Source organism: Pelmatolapia mariae, linkage group LG1 (assembly GCF_036321145.2).
Source record: "Pelmatolapia mariae isolate MD_Pm_ZW linkage group LG1, Pm_UMD_F_2, whole genome shotgun sequence".
Taxonomy (NCBI): Eukaryota; Metazoa; Chordata; class Actinopteri; order Cichliformes; family Cichlidae; genus Pelmatolapia; species Pelmatolapia mariae.
In genome coordinates this window covers 837,862-861,856 of record NC_086227.1, presented here as the reverse complement: position 1 = coordinate 861,856, position 23,995 = coordinate 837,862, and the positions used below count along the sequence as shown (strand labels likewise).

At 41.2% G+C, this 23,995-nt stretch overlaps 1 protein-coding gene across 1 annotated transcript in view; it reads left to right on the top strand.

Moving 5' to 3' along the window:
* Nucleotides 1-496: 496 nt before the first annotated feature.
* The window catches only part of adamtsl5 (ADAMTS like 5), a 63,932-nt gene continuing 40,433 nt past the window's right edge, over nt 497-23,995 (top strand). Inside the window, exons 1-2 of the mRNA XM_063469503.1 lie at nt 497-1,223; nt 16,147-16,222. Of these exons, the coding sequence (XP_063325573.1) occupies nt 1,204-1,223; nt 16,147-16,222 (96 nt within the window). The 5' untranslated portion in view covers nt 497-1,203. The remainder of the gene's footprint in view (nt 1,224-16,146; nt 16,223-23,995) is intronic.

The following is a 23,995-nucleotide window of genomic DNA, read 5'->3' as shown; positions in this document are numbered from 1 at the left end:
GTGTGTGTGTGTGTATGTTTGGGGGTGGGGGGAGTGTTCGCCCAGGGCGCCACACAGGCTAGGACCGCCACTGATGAGGAGGATGACTTGAAGGAAGAAGATATTTTCTTCAAATACAGTTAAAATATTTTAACTGTGTAAAAATGTAACAAAAGTGCTTTTGAACTACAGTAATAAATGCTCTCAGTGTTACATTTGCCCCCAAGCGCTACTTTCTTCTTGATTTATATCATAAAATTGTGTTTTTACTGAAGCTATTAAATGGTACTGTTATAGTGCAGGCATATATGTTCCTCCAAAGATGTCTGTTGTGAGTTGCTCCATTTCCAAAGTTGAACTGATCTTAGTTAGGTGAAGGGACGGTAAGTTTTACCGCCTCTGAGTTCCGACGGGCTGCTGTGCTGTGACGGGGGAGAGAGGCGTGTTCACGGCAGGAATGCAGCGCTCAGGTGGAGAAAGAGAGAGGGCAGCAAAGAGAGAGAGGGAGACACACGGACACACCGACACAACAGCAGCAGCCAAGCTGTGGACAAGTGGGATCGGCCCGTGGCCCCCGTGCTCCTGATAAGTCGTCCCCGCTCCTCTGTGCGCACTTTGGCCGGACTGAGAGGAAGATCACGAGTAACAGAGAGGAAAGTGCCACCGGCGCTACCTGCTGCTGCTGCGGCCACAGTCAACCGGGAGTCACCTGCCGGGAGGCAAAAGTGCATTTTAAGCATAGTTGTAGGAACACATTGGAGTCGTGGAAGATGTTCCACGTGGCTGATGGTTTATAAGAAACTCTTTTTTTAAAGGACGAAGGGCCCTTCGTGTCACTTTTTGCACTTGCGCGTCCAGCAAAGGAGATCTTACAAAAATTAACGTATTTATTATTTTCAGGCTTTACTTGTAACTGATGTCATGTGTTTTGGGAAGTGGGACGCAGCTGTTTGGATGGACAGGCACTGCAGCTGAGAGAGAGTGAAAGAGACGAGACTTCCTTCAGAGTGTCTGCTAAAAAACAGCGAAGGAAGAAGGAAGAAGCCTCCAGCAGACGCAGGGACATGGATGGTATCGCTGTCTTTGAAATCCGTGTGTCGGCGCAGTCTGCAGATTGGGTGCACAGCGCGTCTGAGCCGTGACAGTTCATCATGACAGAGAATCCGAACTGCACCTGACCACGAATGTAACGTTGCCGGAGCCCACTCCACTACAGGATCCACGATGTCCTCAGTCCAGACGAGGTAAGAACGAGGGGCTGTAAACGATCTCTCTGATCAAGTTTCTCTTCCACCCGCAGGTGGGATTAAGATACTGTGATTTCTAATAAGAGTCCAGCTTTGATAAGAGGCGACAAATTCCAGAGAAGCAACGTGGAGCCTGTCTGTCCTCTGACTGAGCTGCATTTGAAGGAGGAAATATTTGGTGGCTTTAAATATTTACCTTGAGTTATTTTTTTCTTGCAAGGAGCTGCAAAGCCTTGAACATTTCTTGCACTGCATTGAAGGATGGGAGGTGATAAATTCCAGGGACAGTTGAGTTTTGCTCTTCCCCAGTGGGTTGGACGGTGTTTGTTTTGTGGTTTGATCCATTCCAAGAAGTTCCAGGAAAACTTGTGCTGTGGGGCATCTTTTCTCAGTTGTTTTGGTGCATATTTGAAAAAGCTTCGTTGCTTCTGTGTTTCGCTTTATTTGGTTTGTGCATTTGGTTTGACTTGGAGCAGCTCAGTTGATCCTGCAGTCGCCTGTGAAGCCAGGGGCAGAAGTCATATCCAGTCTGCTGTAGGCTACTTCCTACCAGAGGGTGAGGTAATCCCCCTGCCATATCAGTGATATTACAAGTCCCGACTCCACATTCCACACGCCCTGATACTCTACCTTTATCTCCTAAATGTCACTGCCTATAAATACCCTGGTAATATTTTATCTAATCCTTACCCTGCAACAGAGAACACAAACACAGAGGACTGCAGAGAGACTCAAACTTTGCAAAGCTTTTTCATATCTGCCTTTCAAATGGACCTGGTGTGCATTTGATGCCGTGCATCAGGACACATTTGTAGGACCGCTGTCAGCCAGGCTGGTGTGCAGCAGGAGAAAGAGGAGAGAAAGAATTGGCTCAGGGCACATTTTCTGTGTCGGGTAACTCTTCAGAGGAATGTTTGTTTGGGAAGGAGCTGTCAGACTCATGAACAGGTTTAATCTTCTTACCATGGAACACTGAGCATATAGCTTCAAAACGAGGACACTAATTTGGTGTAACATGCAACGATGTCACTCTCTCCTCCGGCAAGGAATTTCAATCCTTTTCTCTCGCCTGGGATTTGCGCTTTAAGCACTAGGGAAAGACATTAGTGTTTTTTTTAAGTGGCTCTTTGTAATTGATGGATTATCCTTGATGTGTAATGAAAGACCAAAAGTTATCCAAGCCTCAGTTTTCTTCTAATAAATACAATGTTCTTAATTTAACAGATGCAAAGCTGAGGTACACGATTTTGCACTCCAGTGTTCATTTTTACAGACATGTTCTGCAATGGCCTCTACGTGCATAGAAAGCATCTGGTCCATGATGAAGATTGAAGGTAGTTTTTGAAATTATGAAAATCTCTCCAAGTTTTGTAATGTTTTGGCTGTAACTGCTATCACACCTGAAAGCCTGAGACTCCATTAGAGAAGCAGGTGATAGCACACCCAACATTAAAACCACTGGAACCGAGGGAACAACATTGATTATCAGGGATATGGGCAACAAGTGAACGGCCAGTGCTTGAAATGCTGGAAACAGGAAAAAATGGGGATAATGATCATAGAGACTTTGATGATGGCTATATTAGAAAATCATAGCAGCGCCAAGAGGGCAGGTCTTGTGGAGGGTACCCTGTATGCTGTGGTTACTAGCTTCAGAAAGCTGTGATCAGTAATGGCCATGGGGAGATTCTTGCTCTTCTAAAAGACTTGCTAAAAATGTAAAGGCTGCTAAAAAGTTTATGGAGCAAGTGCAAACCTCAAGTACCAACAACAAGCAGTTTATCTAATGGCCATGTGAGGCTGGCTCCAAACTGAATCAGTCCCCAAAGGCTGCCATGTTCAAATGCCATATTTTTAGCTTTAAAAAGTATGTTTACAGCCTGGGACAAAAACCATTTCAGCCTCCTTCTATTGATAAAGTCTCCCCCCATAATAACTGTACAGGAGCTGGATTTTTTTAAACTCACCTGTTGGGATATTTAAAATGCTGAAAGTTGGTTAATGGATGCAAATAAATGATGTAGTCCAGGCCGAGTGCCCAATGAGGCCTGGGTTTGCTAGGCCTCACCTCTACTAACTCTAGTTCCTGAAACGGTCATCTCCACTCCATTTTTAATGGAAACATCTCACAAATGAAGTGACCTGTTGTGTAGTACCGACCATCCAAGAAATCTGTGCCTTAATTTTGGTGAGTGAAATTCGAGTATCTTTTTAGCTTGATACTAATTAGCAGATCTGTGCACCTACACTTTTGCCTATGAATGCAGCTCGCTAGCATTAGCTGATAACTGATAACTTCACTTCTGGCTCCAAAGATACATCCAAATCACCAATGGTGAGGCTTGGAAATGCATAGTCCAGGGTGATGTTGCATTACAGTCTTATACAGTCGTTGGTTTGGACCTCTGTTTATGCTGTCCATAATCAAATGTGCCTACATGTGAGAGTTAGGGCCCTTTCATATAGAAAGTGCAACATGCTAGCTGCTACGGTATAGCTGTGTGACCAATAGAAGTTCAGAGCCTGTAGTACGAATGAAGATCATGAGTGATGTAGTACAGCCAGAGCCCAGCGCAGTGCACGCCGCTTCCTGTGTGAAAAGGGTGGATGTGAACCATGGAGCAATGGAAGAAGGTGGTTCACGTTGCAAAGACAGGATTATTGGGACCTGTTACAAACTTCTTTGTTGTGGATGCCACAGGACATCTTCCAGGTTGTTGTGGAGTCCACGCCTTAATGGGTCAGAGCTGTTTGATGGGAGACCTACATGAGTGAGCAGATGGTTTTAATGTTGGAGCTGATTGGAGTAATGTTGCCGCAAGGAAAAAAGTACTGCATCACAATTTGCCAGTTACATCTGTGAATTATCCAGTCTTCATTTTAAACTCTGGGGCTGGCTGCTTTAAATCTCAGTGCTCACTGGGAGCTGTAATTAGGAACACATCAGTCAAACAGTCAGATTCATTTTTAAGAGTAAAAAAGCCCATAGAGCAAACGTGGAAGGAAGGCAACTGTACCATTATTATAACTGTATTATTACATTTATTTAAGCTTCTTATTATACAGATACAGAATTCTTTATAACATTTTAATTATTTATTAATCGAAGAACCACATTTGTAAAGTAAGTAAAATTGTATTTATATATCACTCTTCAAGTCAAATATCATAAAGTGCTTAGAGTTAAAGTTTAAAGAGATTTAGTGAAAGAAACCAGCGAGTCCACAGATCAAGAGTCTGGGGCCACTGTTGCTAAAGCTCCTTTAGTTTTGTATGCTGCAAAGCCAGCAGGTCCTTATCACATGACCTTAGGGACCTGCTGTGGATGTATGGAGCTAAAAGCTCTCTGATGTGCGCTGCTGCTTGCCCATGCAGAGCTCTAACATTTTAAAACCAGAATCTTAAAGTGGACTCTGACGTTGATGAGGAGTACTTGGACTCTTAGTCTGAACAACCTGCACACGCTCCAGGGAGGATTTGTTAAGACAAGCGAACACAGGCGCCATCTTACGGAAACTCTCGTGATGATTCAACGTGGAGAGTTTGATGTCCGTCCAAGTCATGAAGTACTTCAGTTCTCAGCCAGTCACAGCTTCTCCCAGTTTAAAACTCTATGCAAAAAACCCTTTGTTTTTAGATACACCCAAATGACCTAAGACAAGAATAAAGGACAGGGCAAAAAATAGTACTTTAATTCACAAAACAGATTATTTGCTCAAATAGGCCAGATCACAGCCACAGCTACAAAAATACCCACGTTAAAGATGTTTTCTTGAATGAAATCAAGGCATGAGTGTGATAATCAGGATGGGAGATGGTTCAGATGTGTCCTCGTCAGTGGAAATAATATTTTTGGTTTAGGTAAGGAACAGAGTATGCTGGAGGACACAGGACCTCAACGTTGCAGTAGGAAGCTGGCAGGATGTCCAACCATTGCAAACTAAAATGAAACACTTATTGGTTATTTCATCTTTTTCACTGTTGTCACTTTGTGTTCCTCTGTCGGTACAAACAGTAGCTGAGAACAATCACTGACTTCAGGCAAACAACTGGAATGCTGTTATTGATCCAGCAGCAAAGTAAACTCTCGCTGTCTCGTTGTGCCGATTTCTTGGAAAGACTCAGCCAATAATCAAAGACTTTTTAAAGTAAACCTCAGAAACTCCTATAATGTAAAACTAGTCTTTCCACAGGTGAGAGTAACAGAAGGTTAACAAATGGTAGAGGGTGGAATCCACTTTGAACGATTTGCTGTTGTGGATATTCACATTTATACACTTTCCATGTTACTTTGAGGCAGGTACTGGCTTATCTGCAGCGGCCCACGGGCTCTGTCGGAGACAAAGATGAAGCCATGCAGTCATTCCACAGACGGATGCTTTCTAGTTTCATGGACCAGGCAGATACGGCTTTACTGCTCTTTGTGCCTATCTGAACTCAAGCTTTTACTCTTTAGTCTCTTTGTGTCCAAGGAGGACATGTGACGTTTTTCTCTGTGGTACAATGTGAAAACTGATTGGTGCATTGGCTTTGTGACAAGGAATAACTGAACTGGATGTGATCTAAATCATAGCTTCTGCCACTGGATCATTAATGTTTTTAATCCATGATGTAGAAAATCTGACAGAGACTTGAAACTTGACTCCCAACCCTCAGGATACATTTATGTCTACTTAGTGTTTATGTTTTTTTAATCTAAGACAGGCTTCACTCTTTATGTGGATAGAAGACATTTTGAAAAGCCCATTAAAACATGGTGGGTTTAGCCCACATGTCATCACAACATCAGTTGCGTGCATCTCTCCACATTCTCATGTTGTGAGACCGTGACTGTCGGTGACCTGCTTCAGTCAAAGTGGCTGTGAAAAGATAATCTTATAATCCCCGAGGTATGGTGGTGTACCAAGGTTGTTCTCCCTGTGGTGGAAGGAGCAAAGTGAAATCAAGTGAAGCAAAGCAAGCCAAACAAAGGGAAGGCACCATAGTTGAGTCTAGACATTTTGGCAGCGGCCATCTATAATTATTTTACAATTAACCACAATCCTCTCTGAGCGTTTAACAAACAGTGACACTGGATTTCTTTTTTTCTTTTTTACTACGTCTTCAAGTGAAACAGCTGCTGAGCCACAGAGACTTTTGCCTCGTCTTCAGAGAGGCTCATGGGCCCGAACCCTAACCCAGACCGAGGTCACTGACTACTTAGTAAGCACAGATCCAGGGATCAGATCCAGGGATCAGAGCCGGGATCGGGCGCTTCAGACTGAACATCTGGTTCTTTCATTTTATTCAAACGCGTGCTCCACGTAAGCATCAGACCCTCCACCAGTCAGTCTTGGGTCATTAAATCTCAGGGTGGGTCAAAGGTCAACTCTTGCCTCTGGTTGGAAGACATGTTGCTTTTCCAAACTTGGTGGGTGTGCAGATATTTGTAGGGCGCCATACAGAAACACTTACACCGAGATCCCACACAAAGAATTTAAATGAGCACAGATCTTGAATTGAGGTGTCTCCGGCGTTGACGTGACCCTCGGCTTCCAGGAGGTCAGAGGTCACATTCTCACCTGCAGCATAATCAAGCCATGCGGTATAACAGAATCCGTGTAATTGCATGATAGCTGTGTGGAGCTGTTGTTTATTTGTGCAGGGTGGGAATGTGAGAGCTACCTGTCTGTTAGGGCGTGTTTAAGGCAAGGTTCGTGAGTTCACTCACATTACAATGTAAGGGTGGGGAGAGTGCAGAGAACTTTACCTTTCTTAAGGCCTGCTGACGTTAGACACAGGTGAGTTACCTGTCTGTATATGGGTTTGTTGCCAAGTCACAGTCACTGTTCATGGCAACCCACTTTGTGAGTCATCATAAGGAATGGATCTCATGCAGACCAGTGTTTCAAGTCAAAATGAAAGATCTGTCGATGGCATATGTGCAATATTCCAGATCTACAGCCCAATGAAGCTGGTGATTCATCTGAGTGGTTATAGGTGATGTTGCTCCACAGACACTCTTAAAAAGGTCAACAGAGAGATGTGCAAGTGTGCTTACCGTGTAAGAGCTGTTGTTAAATATGACACAAAACACAAAAGCATAGATTATAATTACAGACTGTATATAAAAGATGGCAACTGCCTGTCAGAAAGACTGCATGAGGATCAGGTGCTGAACAACCAAAACTGGCACACATGTACACCCTCGCTTACTTAACTATATCAAGGCTCTTACCTGTTGGCATGTGGTTGCTAGGCAACAGATCATGCTACCTAGTAGTGCTGGGCGATATGACGATATATATCGTGTGGACGAGAGAAAAATGTCTATCGTGCCATTTGTCTTCTATCGTTTCTAACCTAGTTTTATAAATTATTACATAAAATATATCATTAAATAGCCTGTGTCAATTATATTAGTGTTGTCTTGTCACTATACATACTCTAACTTTATGCAAGAGAAAATAAAGTATAAAAAAATGATATTTTTCACAAAGAAAAGTTTTGCGACATGGTGCTGCTTTACGCGCACCTGGATTTGCGACATGCTTTACAGTAACTCAAAACGATGGACGTGCGACAGGTTGCAGTTTCATGCCCGGACATGCAACAGGCAGAGACAGCTACACAGGCAGCACAAGAAGAAGCACTTTTACCGAAAAGAGGGGGTACGTCTGTGATTTGGTTACATTTTGGGTTCAACAGCACCGACACGGAGCAGAAGACGCCCATTTGCAAGCTACGCTATAAAACTGCCCGATGGCAACACAACAAATCTCTTCTATCACCTACAGAAGGTCCACAAAAAAGAATACTCAAGAATGCAGAAAATCCGAGCTAAACCAAGTTGTGGAACAACGGGAGCAAGTTTGGAAAAGAAAAACTAAAGCCAGCCGAAGATACAGCAGTCTTTCACACAAGGCACGCCGTATGAGAAAACGTCCCAGCGCCATCAGCAAATCACAGGAGCCGTCTCGCGTTACATTTGTAAAGTCATGGCCGCTGTTTATGTAGTTGAGAAGGACAGCTTTCGTGACCTCGTCACCCTCTGCGCTCGCTGTTTACAGACTGCGTACTTTCCAGATGACCACATCGGGGTCATGTTAGCCCAAGGTATGAGTCTGCCATTGCTACATATTTAACATGCATAAAGTGCATTATGTGCTTATATACATGCATGTAGTACTCATGTGTGTATACATATATATATATATATATATATGTATATATATATATGTGTGTGTATATATATATATATGTGTGTATATATATATATATATATATATATATATATATATATATATATATATATATATATATATATATATATATATGTATATGTATTAGTTTTACCAACATATATGATATGCATGTTAGTAAAACTAATATTTTCGGCTACTTTTCTGGCTGTAGTAATTCCGAGTGACCCCTAATTAAGAATTAATGTGTCTACGTCTTTGTTAAACTTTTCAGGGAATAACTGGAAACACTGTGGTAATATTGCGGTATATTGTGATATATATCGTTATCGTGATATAAAATAATTCATATCGTGATAAATATTTTTTCCATATCGCCCAGCACTACTACCTAGCAACCACCTTCAACTGCCGTTTTAGTTTACTAACAGGTTAAATTAGGCCATCTACATCTTTTATGCACCTATAATACCTCAGTATCGTAATCTCTCATTTATATCCACAAAGCTTGAATTGTGCAGGATATATTATGACACCATCATGTTCTCCAGGCAACAACAGACTAAACTCACAGAACAAATAATACTACAGCATAATAGCATGTACTGCTAAATAAAACTGAAGCCAATGCAGAAGCGCTTTAACCCTGTATTCTTTCTAATGGTAAGTAGAGGGTGAAGTGTATGACGAAACCGCCCTAATATTCACTTCATGTACAACCTCAGTGCTTTCTTATTGGATTTGTGGTTTATTAGTTTCATGTCCAAGAGTAACATAGATGAGAAATAACTGTATTCTTTTGGATGTGGCTACCTACCAATTAATAAGTCAGTACCATATAAGCATGCAGTGTTCCTCAGTTCCTCAGTTTGAGCTGCTCTTCACTCATCATGTCTTGTTTGAAACACCTGTATGGCAACAGCCAAACGCTCCGCATGAAGCTTCTCAAGAGGACTTAAAAACCAGTGGGTAACGTCATGGTGACAAGCATCTTTTATATATGGTTCATGGTTGTAATTGATCAGATAATAACTGTAGCAAATGTCCACATTTGAAACGCTGACGTTTTTCTGTTTTTTGGTAAATAAATGGTCGGACATTTAATTGATTGTTGAAATGTTTTTCTTTTTAATTAATAGTGAAAGTTAGGTTCAATTTCACCAAAACATAGATAGTAATCTGACAAGTAAACTAGTTATAAAGTAAATTACACCTTGTATTATATTGTTGTAATGTTGGAAAATATGATGCTTAAATATATTCAAGCAGCAGCTGATCCACTGTTTTTAGATTAAATGAGTCGTAACTTCTAATGTAAATTCCTCTGACATTTGCCAGAGACCTTCAAATGCCATTTCCACTAAAATGATGTAAAACTGACAATGATCCCACCTGAGAACCATCCAGACAATAACTCAAAGATTACTCATTAAGTACATATGTTGTGGATTGGTATGTCATCTGTTTCATCTCCCTCTGAAATGGCTAATCAGCAAATCCAATTCAACGTAATAAATTATATACTGTGTTTATCTCTAGCCTGGTTTATTAGCTTATTCTTTTTGAATAAAAGCACAGCTGCTTGATGATTTTAGCCATATCCTGTTCGTTATTTGTTTGATAATTGTTTGTGCTTTTTGGTCCTTTTCTAAAGTCATGAGCGCCACTAATGTCAGTCCAAATAAACAACTAGTCTCACGTTGATTAGAGCCGTTTCCCTCCCCCTGCCCTGCAGCTATTCGCTAATGTGCTGCTATAGTCTTAATGAGAGCAGGAGGAGGCGGGCTGAGTCCTGCTCACCTCTGTGCGGGCCCCTGCAGTGAGGGGGCCAACCAGTCAGTCGCTGCTGCTGATCTTTTCATGTTCAACAACAGCAGCCAAAGATCAAGTGAAACTTGAGGAATGACTCCGTTTTTATCGATCTACATTCACATAATGTTGTTTTTGTGAAACCATGCTCATTTATGAATGAGCATGGTTAAGTGTTGCTTATCTCTGGAAAACTGATGTTTTTTTAATGAACATAATAAAAAAGCAGTTCTCTAAACAAATATTGTCACTGAGAAAATGTGTTTATTACGCTAAATTGGCTGTAAGTGTGAATAAGTGTGTCTGTGTGTCAGCCTTCTGATAACGGGCAGCATATTCAGCATATATACTTTGCCTCTCACCCTTGACAGCTGGGAGAAGCTTCAGCCTCCTTGTGAGCCTGGATTTGAAAGGCAGTGAAGAAACTGGAGGGTTGGATCACAACAAACCATTTAGCAAACAACATTCTTTTTTCTTTGTTGGATGTATATTATACTTCACTCACCAATAAATGGTTTGCATATAGTGCATGATATGAAGGATTACATTTTTATTCTCTTTTTGTTGTGCAATCCCTCATTTCTCATGCAGCTCCATTCAAACTGGAACTAACTGAGTTACCGTGTAAGTGAAAAAGAAGAAGATTAATGCAGGCTCAAAGTGGATTACATGTCTAAAACAAGCATGCTAATTGATTTATTATAGGAAAAACACACCCATAAAAACATCTGTCCCGCCCAGGACACAGCACAGAACTGCAGCACAGGCCTGTTTGTTTTCACTCTCAAATACTCAAAGATATGGGAATGAATTACAAACACGTTTTGGGCTCTCGCGATCCTTGTACAGAGATTCAAATCTTAAGAACAGTGCAGTCGCATTTAGAGCTCCACTTGATGATGATTACATGTATCTGGTGGAGAATCTGTCCTGTTCTACCAGAATAAAACCTACAGTACAAAGACATGTATGCATTTTTATGGATGGCTGCCATTTTGAAAAGAAATCAATTATATATGCTGTGCAAAATTCTTGAGCCAACCCATCCATCCATCCATCTTCTTCCGCTTAGCTGGGGTCAGGTCGCAGGGACAGCAGCTGAGGCAGGGTACGGGGAGACCTCCCTCTCCCCAGCCACCTCCTCCAGCTTGTCCGGGGGAACACCAAGGCGTTCCCAGGCCAGCCGAGAGATATAATCTCTCCAGCGTGTCCTGGCTCTTCCCCGAAGCCTCCTCCCAGTGGGACATGCCCGGAACACCTCACCCAGGAGGCGTCCTTGTCCGATGCCCGAACCACCTCAACTGGCTCAATTCGATGTGGAGGAGCAACAGCCCCTCCCGATGGCTGAACTTCTCACCCTATCTCTAAGGGAGAGGCCAACCACCCTTCGGAGGAAGCTCATTTCCGCCGCTTTTATTCGCGATCTCGTTCTTTCTGTCACTACCCACAGCTCGTGACCATAGGTGAGGGTAGGGGCGTAGGTTAACTGGTACTTTCACGCTCAGCTCTCTCTTCACCACGACAGTACAGCGTCCACATCACTGCACATCTCTGTCAATCTTCTGCTCCCCTCAGTTGTGAACAAGACCCCGAGATGCTTAAACTCCTCACTTGTCCCTGACCCAGAGTGGGCACTCCACCCTTTTCCGGCTGAGGACCATAGCCTCAGACTTGGAGGTGCTGATTCTCATTCCCGCCACTTCCCACTCGGCTGTGAACCGCTCCAGTGTGACCTGGAGCCCACCACCTGATGAAGCCAACAGAACCACATCATCTACGAAAAGCAGAAACGAGATTCTGACACCACCCAAGTTGTTACGTCTAGAAATTCTGACCATAAAACTTACGAGTCCAGTGCTTGTTGAGACCAAGCTCTTGCAGCGGGTGTATAAGGATCAAATGGCCCGTAGTAACCTGCCAACCCTCATTATTTTATACTTAGCTAGGAAAAAGAGAAATATTTACATAATACAAAATTAGGCAAAAACAGAGTTTATACAATTCTTACAAGCCTGAAAGTCAATATTTGGTATGACCATCTTTATTCAACACAGCTTGAACTCTTGTAGGCAAATCTACTTGTAATTTCTTTAAAAGTGGTCTTTAGGAATAGTTCTCCAAGCCACCCGAAGGACACCCAAAATGTATCTTTGGATGTTGGCTGCATTTTCTTTATGTTTTGCTTTTTTCTTTTTGTTCTTTGTCAAGGTGATCCCACTTTACAATAATGTTGAGTTCCAGGCTCTGGGGAGGCCAATCCATGATTGATATTGTTTTCTGGCACATCTTCTTTTGTCCCTGAACGACACAATCACACCATGTTGAGACATGCCAAGTTTCTGGCTAATAGCTCTTTGGGGCTTACCGTGCTGGTGCAAAAGTACTAACTAAAGTACTAAGCATTGGAAAGAGCTTATCAGTTAATGTTAGATAGCTACCTAAAATCAATACATGCTCATTACGTGTCACTGGGATAAGCATGCAGGTGTAGTAGTGACAAAACTAATCAAAATTTATTTCCAGTGTCCTCACTGACCACACAGGTTCAAATCAAATCAAATCAATTTATTTATATAGCACTTTTCACAGGATAAAAACCACAAAGTGCTTCACAGTAATATAAAACAGAAATACATAAAATACATTAATAATCAAACATACAGCACAAATCTAATTAAAAGCCAATCCAAATAAATGAGTCTTAAGCTGCTTTTTAAAAGAATAAATACAATCAAGACAACGTAAAGATGGAGGGAGAGCATTCCACAACCTGGGGGCCACCGCTCTAAAAGATCTATCACCTCTAGTCTTAAAACGAGTTCGTGGGACTACCAACAGCCTTTGATTAGAAGATCTCAGGCTGCGAGAGGGAGTGTGGGATTCTAAAAGATCGGAAATGTAGGCAGGGGCATCACAATTCAAAGCTTTAAAAGTCAGTACCAAGATTTTAAAATGAATTCTAAAATGTACTGGAAGCCAGTGTAATGAACGTAACACTGGTGTAATGATTGTTGTGGTAAAGAAGTATTGGTGACTGTGCTTTATTGGCACAGTTAGAGGAAGTGTGTTTCCATGCAGTATCCGGTCTTTAAATCTGACATCATTAGCCATTTCCGGGCCCAAACTCTGCTTCAGGTCCCAAAGTCAAACGAACTTTGCGGCATCACTGAGAGTTAAAAACTGTCTAAATTCTTTCATCTTTAATAAAATGATCAGCGTTGCTGCTTTACCAGGTGTAACAATTCAGTTTAACATCCAGGCATCCGTGAAAACAGGAATTATTAAATTTTATGGCGTAAGAAGTTAGCAGGAAGTTAGCTCGCTAGCTTCCACCTAAACATGATATAGCATGTTCTGACTGAGAGATTTCTGAAAGAATTCAAACGTACAGCTCTGCTATCACTTCCAACATAAATGAAGACAGAAAACTAAACAGCAGTGACGTTTGTAGGGTTACTGAAGTTGGGCTAGCTGCTATATAATGATGTGCTACGTGATCGCTAGCGACACAGCTATGTTAGCATAAACACAGTGAAGCTGGAGGATGAACACTAACTTTTTTCCACTCGATAAAAGTTAACATGAGGGTTCCCGATGGTTAGGGACAAATGCAATCGCATGGCAGGATGCTGTAAACGGACCAAACTTCAGTCAGGAGAACAACTGAGATAATCCATCCACAATTTGGCTTAACAGCTTAACAGAGCAGTTAAAAAAACAAAAGAAAGCCTTGTTTTGCTTTCCGTGTGGGTGTTTCTGTGTGATGTGGCGTGTCACATACAAACTATGAATAATATGGATTTAATATTGTTTAGTACAAGTGTATGATTTGATGTTAAAAACACCAAACTTGCAAATCTAGTGGCTCTTAAGCCGTGCACACAGTGGAAATGTGTATAAAATTGTGAAGGCCTCTTCCATTAATCGTGATTAATGTTCTCCTCTTTCGGTCACTGCGACCTTCTCTTTTCCTCTGATAAGAATTCTCCCATGTAAGGCCAGGACAGCAGCCGAGTCTCCGAAGGGAAGGGCTGCCCAGCCAAGTGTGAGGGAGATGTAGCGAGATGTGTATCGTTTAATTGGACAGGGCAACCTACTGACCTGGGACTGAGCCAACAGCCAACTCCAGAAGCTTTAGAGCAGCTCAGTGTTTATGATCAGGGGAGAGATAAAAGAGACGCATAGAGAGCTAGATGACAGACGGGGTGGAGCTGAGACGTGGGGGGAGAGGGCACAAGTAAAGAAATGGAGGATATTGAGTTGCTGTTCACAAATGAAATCTGTCTGGCATTTTTATTTTGCCGACTTGTCTTAATGAAAATAAAAATGTTCCATCACAAAACACTTAAAAGTATGACACACTGTGACTGTCTACAAAGCAGCGCAAGGAAGCAATCAAAGAGCTTTTCCCAGAATCACTGAGACTTCTCAGAAGAAAGCAGTCGTCCTTTGGTGAATCAGAGGATGGATGTGTCATTGGTGATTTTTGCCTGGAGGTAAGGAAGGAGATGAGGCAGAAAACACAGTCAACGTGAAGCTCAACAGAGACTTTATCTGGTAGAAACTCACAGCCGCCTCACAGCGGTGTTACTGCAGTTACCCTAGAATTGCTTTTGAATTAAAAATATATTCATTTATTCAGTGGTTAAACCTGTCATTTTCAGATTTGTGAGGTCAGTATCATTTACTAAATGTAAGTCTGATCAAGCTTTGCACATCTGGTCACTACATTTCGCATCTGTGGGTTGTTCATTACAAAATCATTCAGAAGATTATTTTAATCTCTAGTGGAAATCCCAGAGTACTACAGAGTCCTGGGTTCAAATATTACATTTCACTTTAATATTACATTACAATTTAAAAACAATCTGAAATAAATTCCAATTTACTTGTTTTCACCTTAAAAGTGTGTCACTGTTGCTCTTGTTCATGTCGAATAAAGTTCAAGATGTAATTCTTAGAAGTCCTAAAAGTGCATAAAGTGGATTAAGACAGGCTGGGGGATATGGTTGAATAATCCAGAAAAGTACATAAGTCGACTTTGAGTTGGTACAGTTTTGTCAAACAGTGTACCTTCATGCTTGAGCAGGTTGCTGTACTGACGACTGAGTCAGACAAAGTCAGACAGTGTGAGATAAAAGGGTTTAAAAAATACAAAATGTTTGTATCTGTGCCAAATAAAATGATCAAAGACTGCAAAAAAAAGAAACAACAAAAAACGAAGCATCAGTGTCAGCTTTGTCACCATCTTTGTCTGAATTAAACTTGGTTAGCTCTAATTCTTGAATTACAACTTGCCACCTTCAGAAAGACTTGAGATCTATTCAAGCAAACAGGTCATCTGAACATATTTAGTTGAGCCTTATTAGTACTTGATAGATTCAAGAAATCCATCATCAACAAAATTATCTGTTAAGGCTAATATTAAATGTACAGTGAGTTGATGCCAGCAGAGAAAAGAAAAGGTTTCATGTGGATTATTTGATGCTAAAGGTCAGCAGCTGAGTGGGAGGTAAGGCGAGGGGAGTGGTGGGACAGCCAGGCGGGCAGTCACCACCTCTCAGAATCTGTGGGAGTTAATATGACACTGTGGGGGTGAGTTGGGGGAGTAGGGTGGGGGGAACGAATGATACTTACTGAATCGGGGGACATTCCTGACCTTGGCTGCTGCCCACAGGGGTTCAGGGTAGTATGGCAGCTTATTTGTGTATATTATCACTGACCTAAAGACCTTTTCTGTTTGAAGTGTCAGCAGTGCCTTTTCTTCCTCTATCCTCTTTTGTCTTTTCGTTCTCCTGCTCAAACATGTTTGCAACAACATGTACATCTTTACTTCTGCGGCTCTTCATTCATCTGTATGTGATGTGTGAAACAGCAAAGGGCGACGTCACCAAGTGACTGACGGGGTTTGTTTCTCTCTTTGTCTCTAGGAAGCTGACTCTTTGCCAGGCCCTGACCTTTGTCCTGCTGCTGGTCCTTCCCATGTGCCTATCCTCCCCACAGAGTGTAAGCCCAACCCACCCACATCAGCACAAGTCACTGCATGGCCTGAACAGCTCGTCAGCCAAGGCTCCTTTGTGAATGACGTGACTCTGTGGAAGCTTCCTAAGCTGTACTGAGTTGTCATGAGTTTGGTTCTTAAGCTTAACCAAACTGAGGCTGGGATTAACTATCATTTTCATTTTCATACTTTTATGATATAGTGGCAAACAGCAGATACAGTCAAATCATCAGTCTTAAGGGGTGTCCAAATTCATAGGCTGTATCCTCCTGAGGACCCGGCCTTAGCGGTCCACGTGGGCCGGGTCCTCCGAAGGCCGGGTAGGCTGGAAGTGAGCGACTTGAAAGTGGACGGTCTAGCCTTCAGATTTGTGTCACCAGCTGTCTCGGTGGAGTTTAGCTGTCTGCTCCTTTCTATCTAAAATATAACAGGACACAAGAGTAAACTCTCGACCGTCTCACACTTCTGTTTAATCAGTTTTCTGTTTGATGTTTATTCAGCTGTGTGAAAACTATAACTTTAATCTCAGCCAAACTGATTTACTCAGGAACAAATAAAACACTGAAAAAAAACCCAAACAATAACATTTTTAGGTTATTAAGTGACTTATATATCACGTTTAACCTGAGTAGCAAAAGACCGTGGGGGTCTGAAAACCATGTGCCGTTCTCACCGGCTCTAGTGACCCTCGACCTCCCGGCTAGCTATCGAGCTGGTGGGTAACAGACGTCTCTGAAAACGTTGGAGCACTTTTGCAAATATGTGGTGTCTTGATAAACCGAGCAGATATTTGAAGTTTACACAGCTACTTTCTCGCCTGAAAATATCTTAAAAGTTTATTTTGTGACCCAGAAAGAGGAATAAGAGTAATATTAAAACTAAGTAGCAGCCGCCATTGTTGGAAACTGGAATTGGCTGGGCCGTGCAATGAATTCTGGGATATTCTGGGGAAAATGAGGACGCATTTGTCGACCACATTTGGAGGAGTCTACGAATTTGGACACCTCCATAGTTTAGCTACGAATTCACTTTTTTTGCATAGCTGCTAACAGCTAACAAAAATCGCTCGCTCTCAAGCTGACAAATGTTCTGGTGTTAATTATAGACTGTATAAAAAGATAAACATAGCGACCTTGATGAAAAGGTCACACATTAGTTTTAAACTCTTCGTAGCTTTGGACCGATTGTGTTTTGGAGTGGCCAGAGGCTGGAGGGCTAACGTATTAGCTCAGCTCAAGCTAGTAAGCTTGGTTAGTACGCTAACCAACAACTCTACCTTGCAGCAGGATGGATTATTTGTAATAATATCTTCCAGAAAGCACCAACACCAATCAGCTGTAGCTGCCAGTTTGAGACACTTGTCATTAAAAGCAGCTACAATCCTGACTTCAGTTTCAAGATGGCTGTTAAAAAATAAAAACTCGCTAGTAGAAACTGAAGGACTTTTTGTACCAATTCTACATTGACCTAATTTTTCAGCCCCAGAGGAGACAGCTTGATGGTAATGAGACACATGAATCAAGAATGGAGACATTGATCAGTAAATCAATGGTTAATAAGTGTGCTGTAAAAAATGAAAGAGTGACCTAAGAGAGGCTAAAAGGTAAACAAAATGGCACTACTGGTGATTCATTTTGTCTGTTACTTGTTATTGAATCACCCACTGATGTATACTGTTGGTATTTCTCCTTCTTAATGAAAAATCATTATAATATTTATCTTTTATGGTGTATTTTAAATATCTTTGATCTTAAATATCTTTGATCTTAATATGACAATTTTCCTGTTATAATGCTCCATAAATTGTATTCCCACAGATTTTAAGGAATTCACTGAAAGTTGGATGACGTATGTGTTGAGTTGTGCAAGAATGGAAGAGAGTGTTTTAACAAATGGCATCGTGCTTTATTTGCACGTGAAACCTGCCAGCGCCCAAAGCCATATCCCAAAGCCGCCCCCACGTTATCCTGTCTTTATGCCTTCTTTTTCTTACAGTTGACAGAGGTAAATATTGTGATTAAGGCCATTTGTAAGGAAGAAAAATCCCAACTCTCAGGTCCCAAAGAGGAAAATCCAGCTCATTTAGATAATAAACCAATCACAACCCATAGACTAGTCACAGCGATTGAGCTGACTGGCTTTGTCTTGCAGGGTGTTTGTCCTCTGATGGTATTTTGTCTTGGGCAGAGGAGCGCTCCTCCAAGCCAGCATCCTCATCGTCTCTTATTCTGTTGTGTTTGTCGCAGCTACGCCACCTTTTCCCATCTTACCGCATCTTTCATCGCTTGATGTCAAGCAGACAACCATTCAACCTTCCCCCAGGGCTGGCTGGAATAACCACACTCAGACACTGCCCCCCCCCCCCCCCCCCCCAACTGCTCTGACACCTCAAACAGACCAATGCAGTGGATCCATTCTTCATTCTTCATTTTTGTGTTACAGTTGTGTCATTTTAAAAAGACTAGTAACCAATGTTCCCTCTAAGCTGCGCACGTGCGCAATTGCGCACTGCTGGCACGGTCTCTGCGCACAGAAAATCTGCGTTGCGCACAAAAAAAAATCTAACCTGAATTGAAATTAAAATGAAAACGTTAACAATTCTGTTTTGCAGTGTTAGTCAGTAAGTGACTGGCTGCTCCTGTATGGGATTAGAACGATGCCACCTTATCCCATAGTCCAGCCAATAATGCGATTCACATTCGTATATACGCAGCTAATCAACGTCGTTGACAGGCTATGACAGCGTCCTTATGTGCCGACACCGGTGTTTTAGCTAGCAAAGCGGCGTGGCTGATGTGGAGTGAAGCCACGTTAATGACAACGTGTACAACCATTGGAGATGTGAGCAGGACAGACGGAACAACTGACGGGAAAAGTGTGGACTTCATACCAGTTTTTAAATTGTGTTGATCGGCCACGTAAAACCAGAGTTACGATAAAAATATCTGCAATGTTTGGTTTTCTTCCTGAATACTATCGTTGTTTATATTTACTGCGGGAAGAAACGGTAAAAACGGCGTTTTATAAAGAAAAAGGCTCGAAAGCCTGTGAGCAAAAACAAACCCCACCCCCCTGTCCCTTTCCTATTCGTCCAAAAAAGTACCATGTCGACCAATCAAAAAATGATATGGCAACGCGGCATCTAGTTGTTAAGAAACGGGGGGAAGTTTTAGGAGTGACGGCGGTGTTTTGAGATGTGAGAGATTTGAGACGTTTAGCGCAAATCTTGTGTAGTTAGTGTGTAGTGTAGCCAATAGTTTTGTTGTGTGTGTCAGAACAATGAGGCGACTGTTGAATGTTACAGGTGTTACAGCAGTGATACATCTCCTGTTGTCAGGCCTGCAGGTATCAGGCTGTTGTTCTCCTTTATCTCATAGTGGACAGAAATTAATTTTTGGAGTGGCACAAATAATTTGTGTGGCATCAGATTTGATGCAGAACAGCTGATTGTTCTGTAAATAGTTTGAAATGTTTATTTAAAAATGCATTGGCTGCATTAAAAAATAAATAGCTGCAAAAAACTTTGTTGTTTGCCCAACTGAGTTACTTTTTTGAAGAAGTAACTATATAATTAATTGCCCAACATTGGTCATTATATACTGTGTTTGGCAGACAGAGTTACAGGACTCTCTCCCAGACCACAGACTCATAATAAAACTCAGAGTTTTATGAAAAAAAGAAAGAAAGTTGTGTTTTCAAAATTGGAGTTCAAGTTATTTTTACTTCCAATAGTGTTAACATACTACACAGGTCATGAACAAGATTTTTTAAATTTTCATTGTAAGTGGGCTAAAGCAGTTAATTAAAAGTAGTCTAACATAAATGTAAATGCTGTAACTTAATTATTTTAATAAACCATGTAACTTGGATGGATTCGATGCTGGCGTGACCACAGTGCACACGTCTGATGTCGCTCACAGTGGTCCAAGGGACCGCTCAGGGAGTTTGTGTGTTCGCTCAGACACATGAAAAATTAGAGGGAACATTGCTAGTAACACATTATTTTCAATCCTTGTTTTAGAGTTGTTTACACTGCTGAAACATCTTTTGCGCTCTGTCATTGTTGCAGCTGTGCTGGCAGCGTCTCGGGTGGCCACGGCAGTAACAGAACATGAAATACACCAGACTTGGACTCAAGGCTTGATGTATTTCCCCTTGGATTCAGAGACCAGCATGCACAGATGTTATTGCTTCACTTTTATAGGGTTGTGATGCTGCTGCATTTCTTTGTTCTCACTGGGAACTTTGGTTTATGGCTGCAAATAATCAGCCATTTCAGTTACTATGTAAGTCTTACTGCAGCGCCCCCAGCTGTGTGGACGCCAGTATCTGCAGGTTGTTTACGTGTCTGTAAGTGGTTATAGATACTGCAGCTCTCATAATTATCAAAAACATCTATGCTACGTGAAATCATATGCTTACAACTGCTACCGATATTTAGTGATTAATAAAAAAAATTGCATTCATCACCACAAAAAACAATCATTCGTCTCTTAACACTGAAACTGTTAAATGAATTCATGACTGATAACAAAATTACAAAGTGCAAATGAAATAAAAGGAGCAAAAACGTGGACAAATATGGATGTAAAATCCAAATTTAGAGTAACACCCATACTAACATAACAACATCAACTCTATAATCACACAGATCAAATGCTTGAAGTATTTACCTGAGACTTGAACAACAGAATAGTTCAAATCTTTACCCCTGACTCCCTAAGCTGCAAGTTAAATTTGCAGATTAGGATTAGGATTTGTTTCTCGGGCACAAAACTCACATTTTTAACTAGAGAGCTTCAACTTTTACAAAACTTTACACAGATTAAAACACGGAATCAGGAATAATGTTTTCCTTTTGATCTGACCTCAAACTACAGTAATTATCTTAATTACATTAAAGCTTTCCTGCTTTATTTGGAGCACAAGTGTCAGTTTTTGCAGGTATATTTTATACAAATGACACATCAAACTCCCCTCTATATGAGTGTGTATCGACCCTGGAGAAAAGACCCTTTGTCCATCCAGCTTACAGAATGGAAACAGTTATGCCAGGTCAGACAGGTGAACAGTTGAACAACGTTACACTGTCGCAGTTTACCTGCACGCTGGACCGCTGGCTAGAGAGACGTAGACTCTTTACTCTGTCTCTCTTTCTTTATGCAGTTTGCTTTGTGCAGAGAAGACACTTTTTTCTCTCTTTGGTGTGAATGGTGGAGGAGAGATGGGGGCATCGTAAAGGTCATAGGTCAACTTAGTTCATTAGAAAGCTAGTCCCACCCATTGACAGCTGTTATCAAGGCTAATTTGGCTGGCGCTGATGCTAATGAGAGTGACCTCTGGTGACCCTGCCATAGTAATGGTGGAGAGTTATAGCAAAGGTCGCTCTCAGCTTTGTGTGTAACGTTGTATGAGGGTGTGTTTGCATCGAACCATTTTTTTATTATGAGTCACTTGGTCGTTTTTTCTCCACACATGTAAATGCCAGAAGTTCAAAGTACAGAGGATTTGTTTTGAAGTTTTGGATGTGAGAGTTTTAGCTTGTTGATTTATGGATACCAAAAGCCATTTAATGTTGAGCTCGGGGGATTCAGAGGGCTTTTAATAACAGTTCTTACATGATGAATTTTATCTTTTGTAAAGTGGCTGTCACACTTTGAAAAACAGGATTGATGTAACCCCAAGGTGAAACTGTTTGTCATGTACTGCAGTCAGGAAACATGAAATGGCTAAATCACAGTTTATCTCCTGACTGTGCAGCTACATGAAGCAGTTTTCACAGTCACTGCTGATCTGTTTACTGTTTCAGTGTTGTTCATTTTGAAGGGTTGCATTGTTTCCAGCTCATCATATCCTCTAACTTTTGTTTTTATATTTCTGTCAACATATTTACAGTGCAGACCTAACCTGTTACTGGCTCCCTGTTAAACCCAGAATTAAGTTTAAAATCCTCTCAAACAAGGTCCTGAATAATCTGTCCCTATCGAGTCTTAAAGACCTCACAGTACCGTATCAACCCAACAGAGCACTTTGCTCTCATAACGCAGGCCATCCTGCGTCATTTAAAGGTAGAATGGGAGTTCAGATAAACCTTTTTGATAGAGGTGGATCAGGTGACCCTGAATCCACCTTTAGACATGCTGAAATAGGCTTAGGCTGCTTCCCATGATTCACTGACTGTTTCTTATTTTATTTTTATTTATTTTATTTAGAAAGAGGGGCAATACATATTAATGAACATTTAAACAAATGTAAATATGCCAGATTATAGCCTTTGGCTAATTTCCATCTGTAGATCCTCTGGCAGGTTGGTGTTACACACATGTTAGTAAAAACATACAGAGACACTGTTTACAGATCATGTGACAGTGATCACATTATACTAGAACAGACGATGACAAGAAGAGTGGACAACAGACGACAATATAGAGAAGAATAACGGAAACACATCAGTTATATTGCACAAACATGCCCTGACTGTCCTGATATTGCACTGACCCGTTACACTAATAGTTGTTTCCCTTTTTTTAACACACTAACTCTTTTTCACGTCCAATATGAAGCATGATTATTAAACATGATCACATGTTTGTGTGTCCCTCAGCCGCCCTTTTAAGTGACTCTTAAAGATGTGTAGACTTGTACTTTCCCTCACTGACAGTGGAAGACTATTCCAGAAGTTCACTCCCTGATATGACAGAGCATTCTGTGAAAAGGTAGTCCGTCTAAATGCCAGTTCAGTCACCTCTAACAGTGGCTTGAGTCAGTCGAGACCCGGCAACACTGCTAGACTTTTGTTTAATAAAATCACTCATTGGTGGAGGCGCCAGACCATGTAGAACTTTGTATATTAGACAGGCAGATTTAAATAATTTGAAATTAGTAAAATTTAGAAACTTGTATTTATCTAAAATTTGACAATGGTGACATGAAGAAGGTTTCTTATCCAATATTTTCAATGGTCTTTTGTAGCACACTTCGATTGGCCCAATAGCAGCAAAGCTCTTATAGGACCAACTTGTAATACAATATTCAATATGAGCCAGTGTCATAGAGTGCAGGAATGTAATCGCTGCTGTGTCCGTTAATGATGTGCGGATACGTCTAAAGTTCTGTAAATTAACATTTACAGTTTTCACTATTTTTTTAACGTGTTTTTTAAAGGATAATTTTGAGTCTAGTAGCACTCCCAAATACTTAAATTCCTCAACAATAATTAGTTCTTGTGCACCTAAGCAAACTTTTACTGCAGCCACGGTTGTTTTAGGTTTACTAAAAAACATTGATACGGTCTTTTTAAAATTAAGGCACAGGCATGAGTCATTCAGCCATTTTTGTAAATCATGTAATGCCAATGAAAGCTGATGGGCTGCATCATCAGCAGTTTTGGCTTGTGTAAAAATTACCATATCATCAGCATACATGATCGTGTCCACATTTTTGCACACATTGGGCAAGTCATTTACATAAACTGAAAATAACAGGGGGCCTAGAATTGAACCCTGAGGGACACCTTGCGTACAGTAAAGATAGGATGACTTGCTATTCTTTATTTGCACGCATTGTTTTCTATCTGATAGATAAGACTGTATCCATTTAACTGTGTGATTACTAAAGTTAAATGCTGACAGTCTAGACAAGCGCTTAAGATGATTCACAGTGTCAAACGCACGCTTGAAATCAACAAAAACAGCCACAACATAACTGCTCTTGTCTATGTAAGAGTTCACTCTCTCAACAAAAACACAGACAGCCGTGTCAGTTGAATGAAGAGTGCG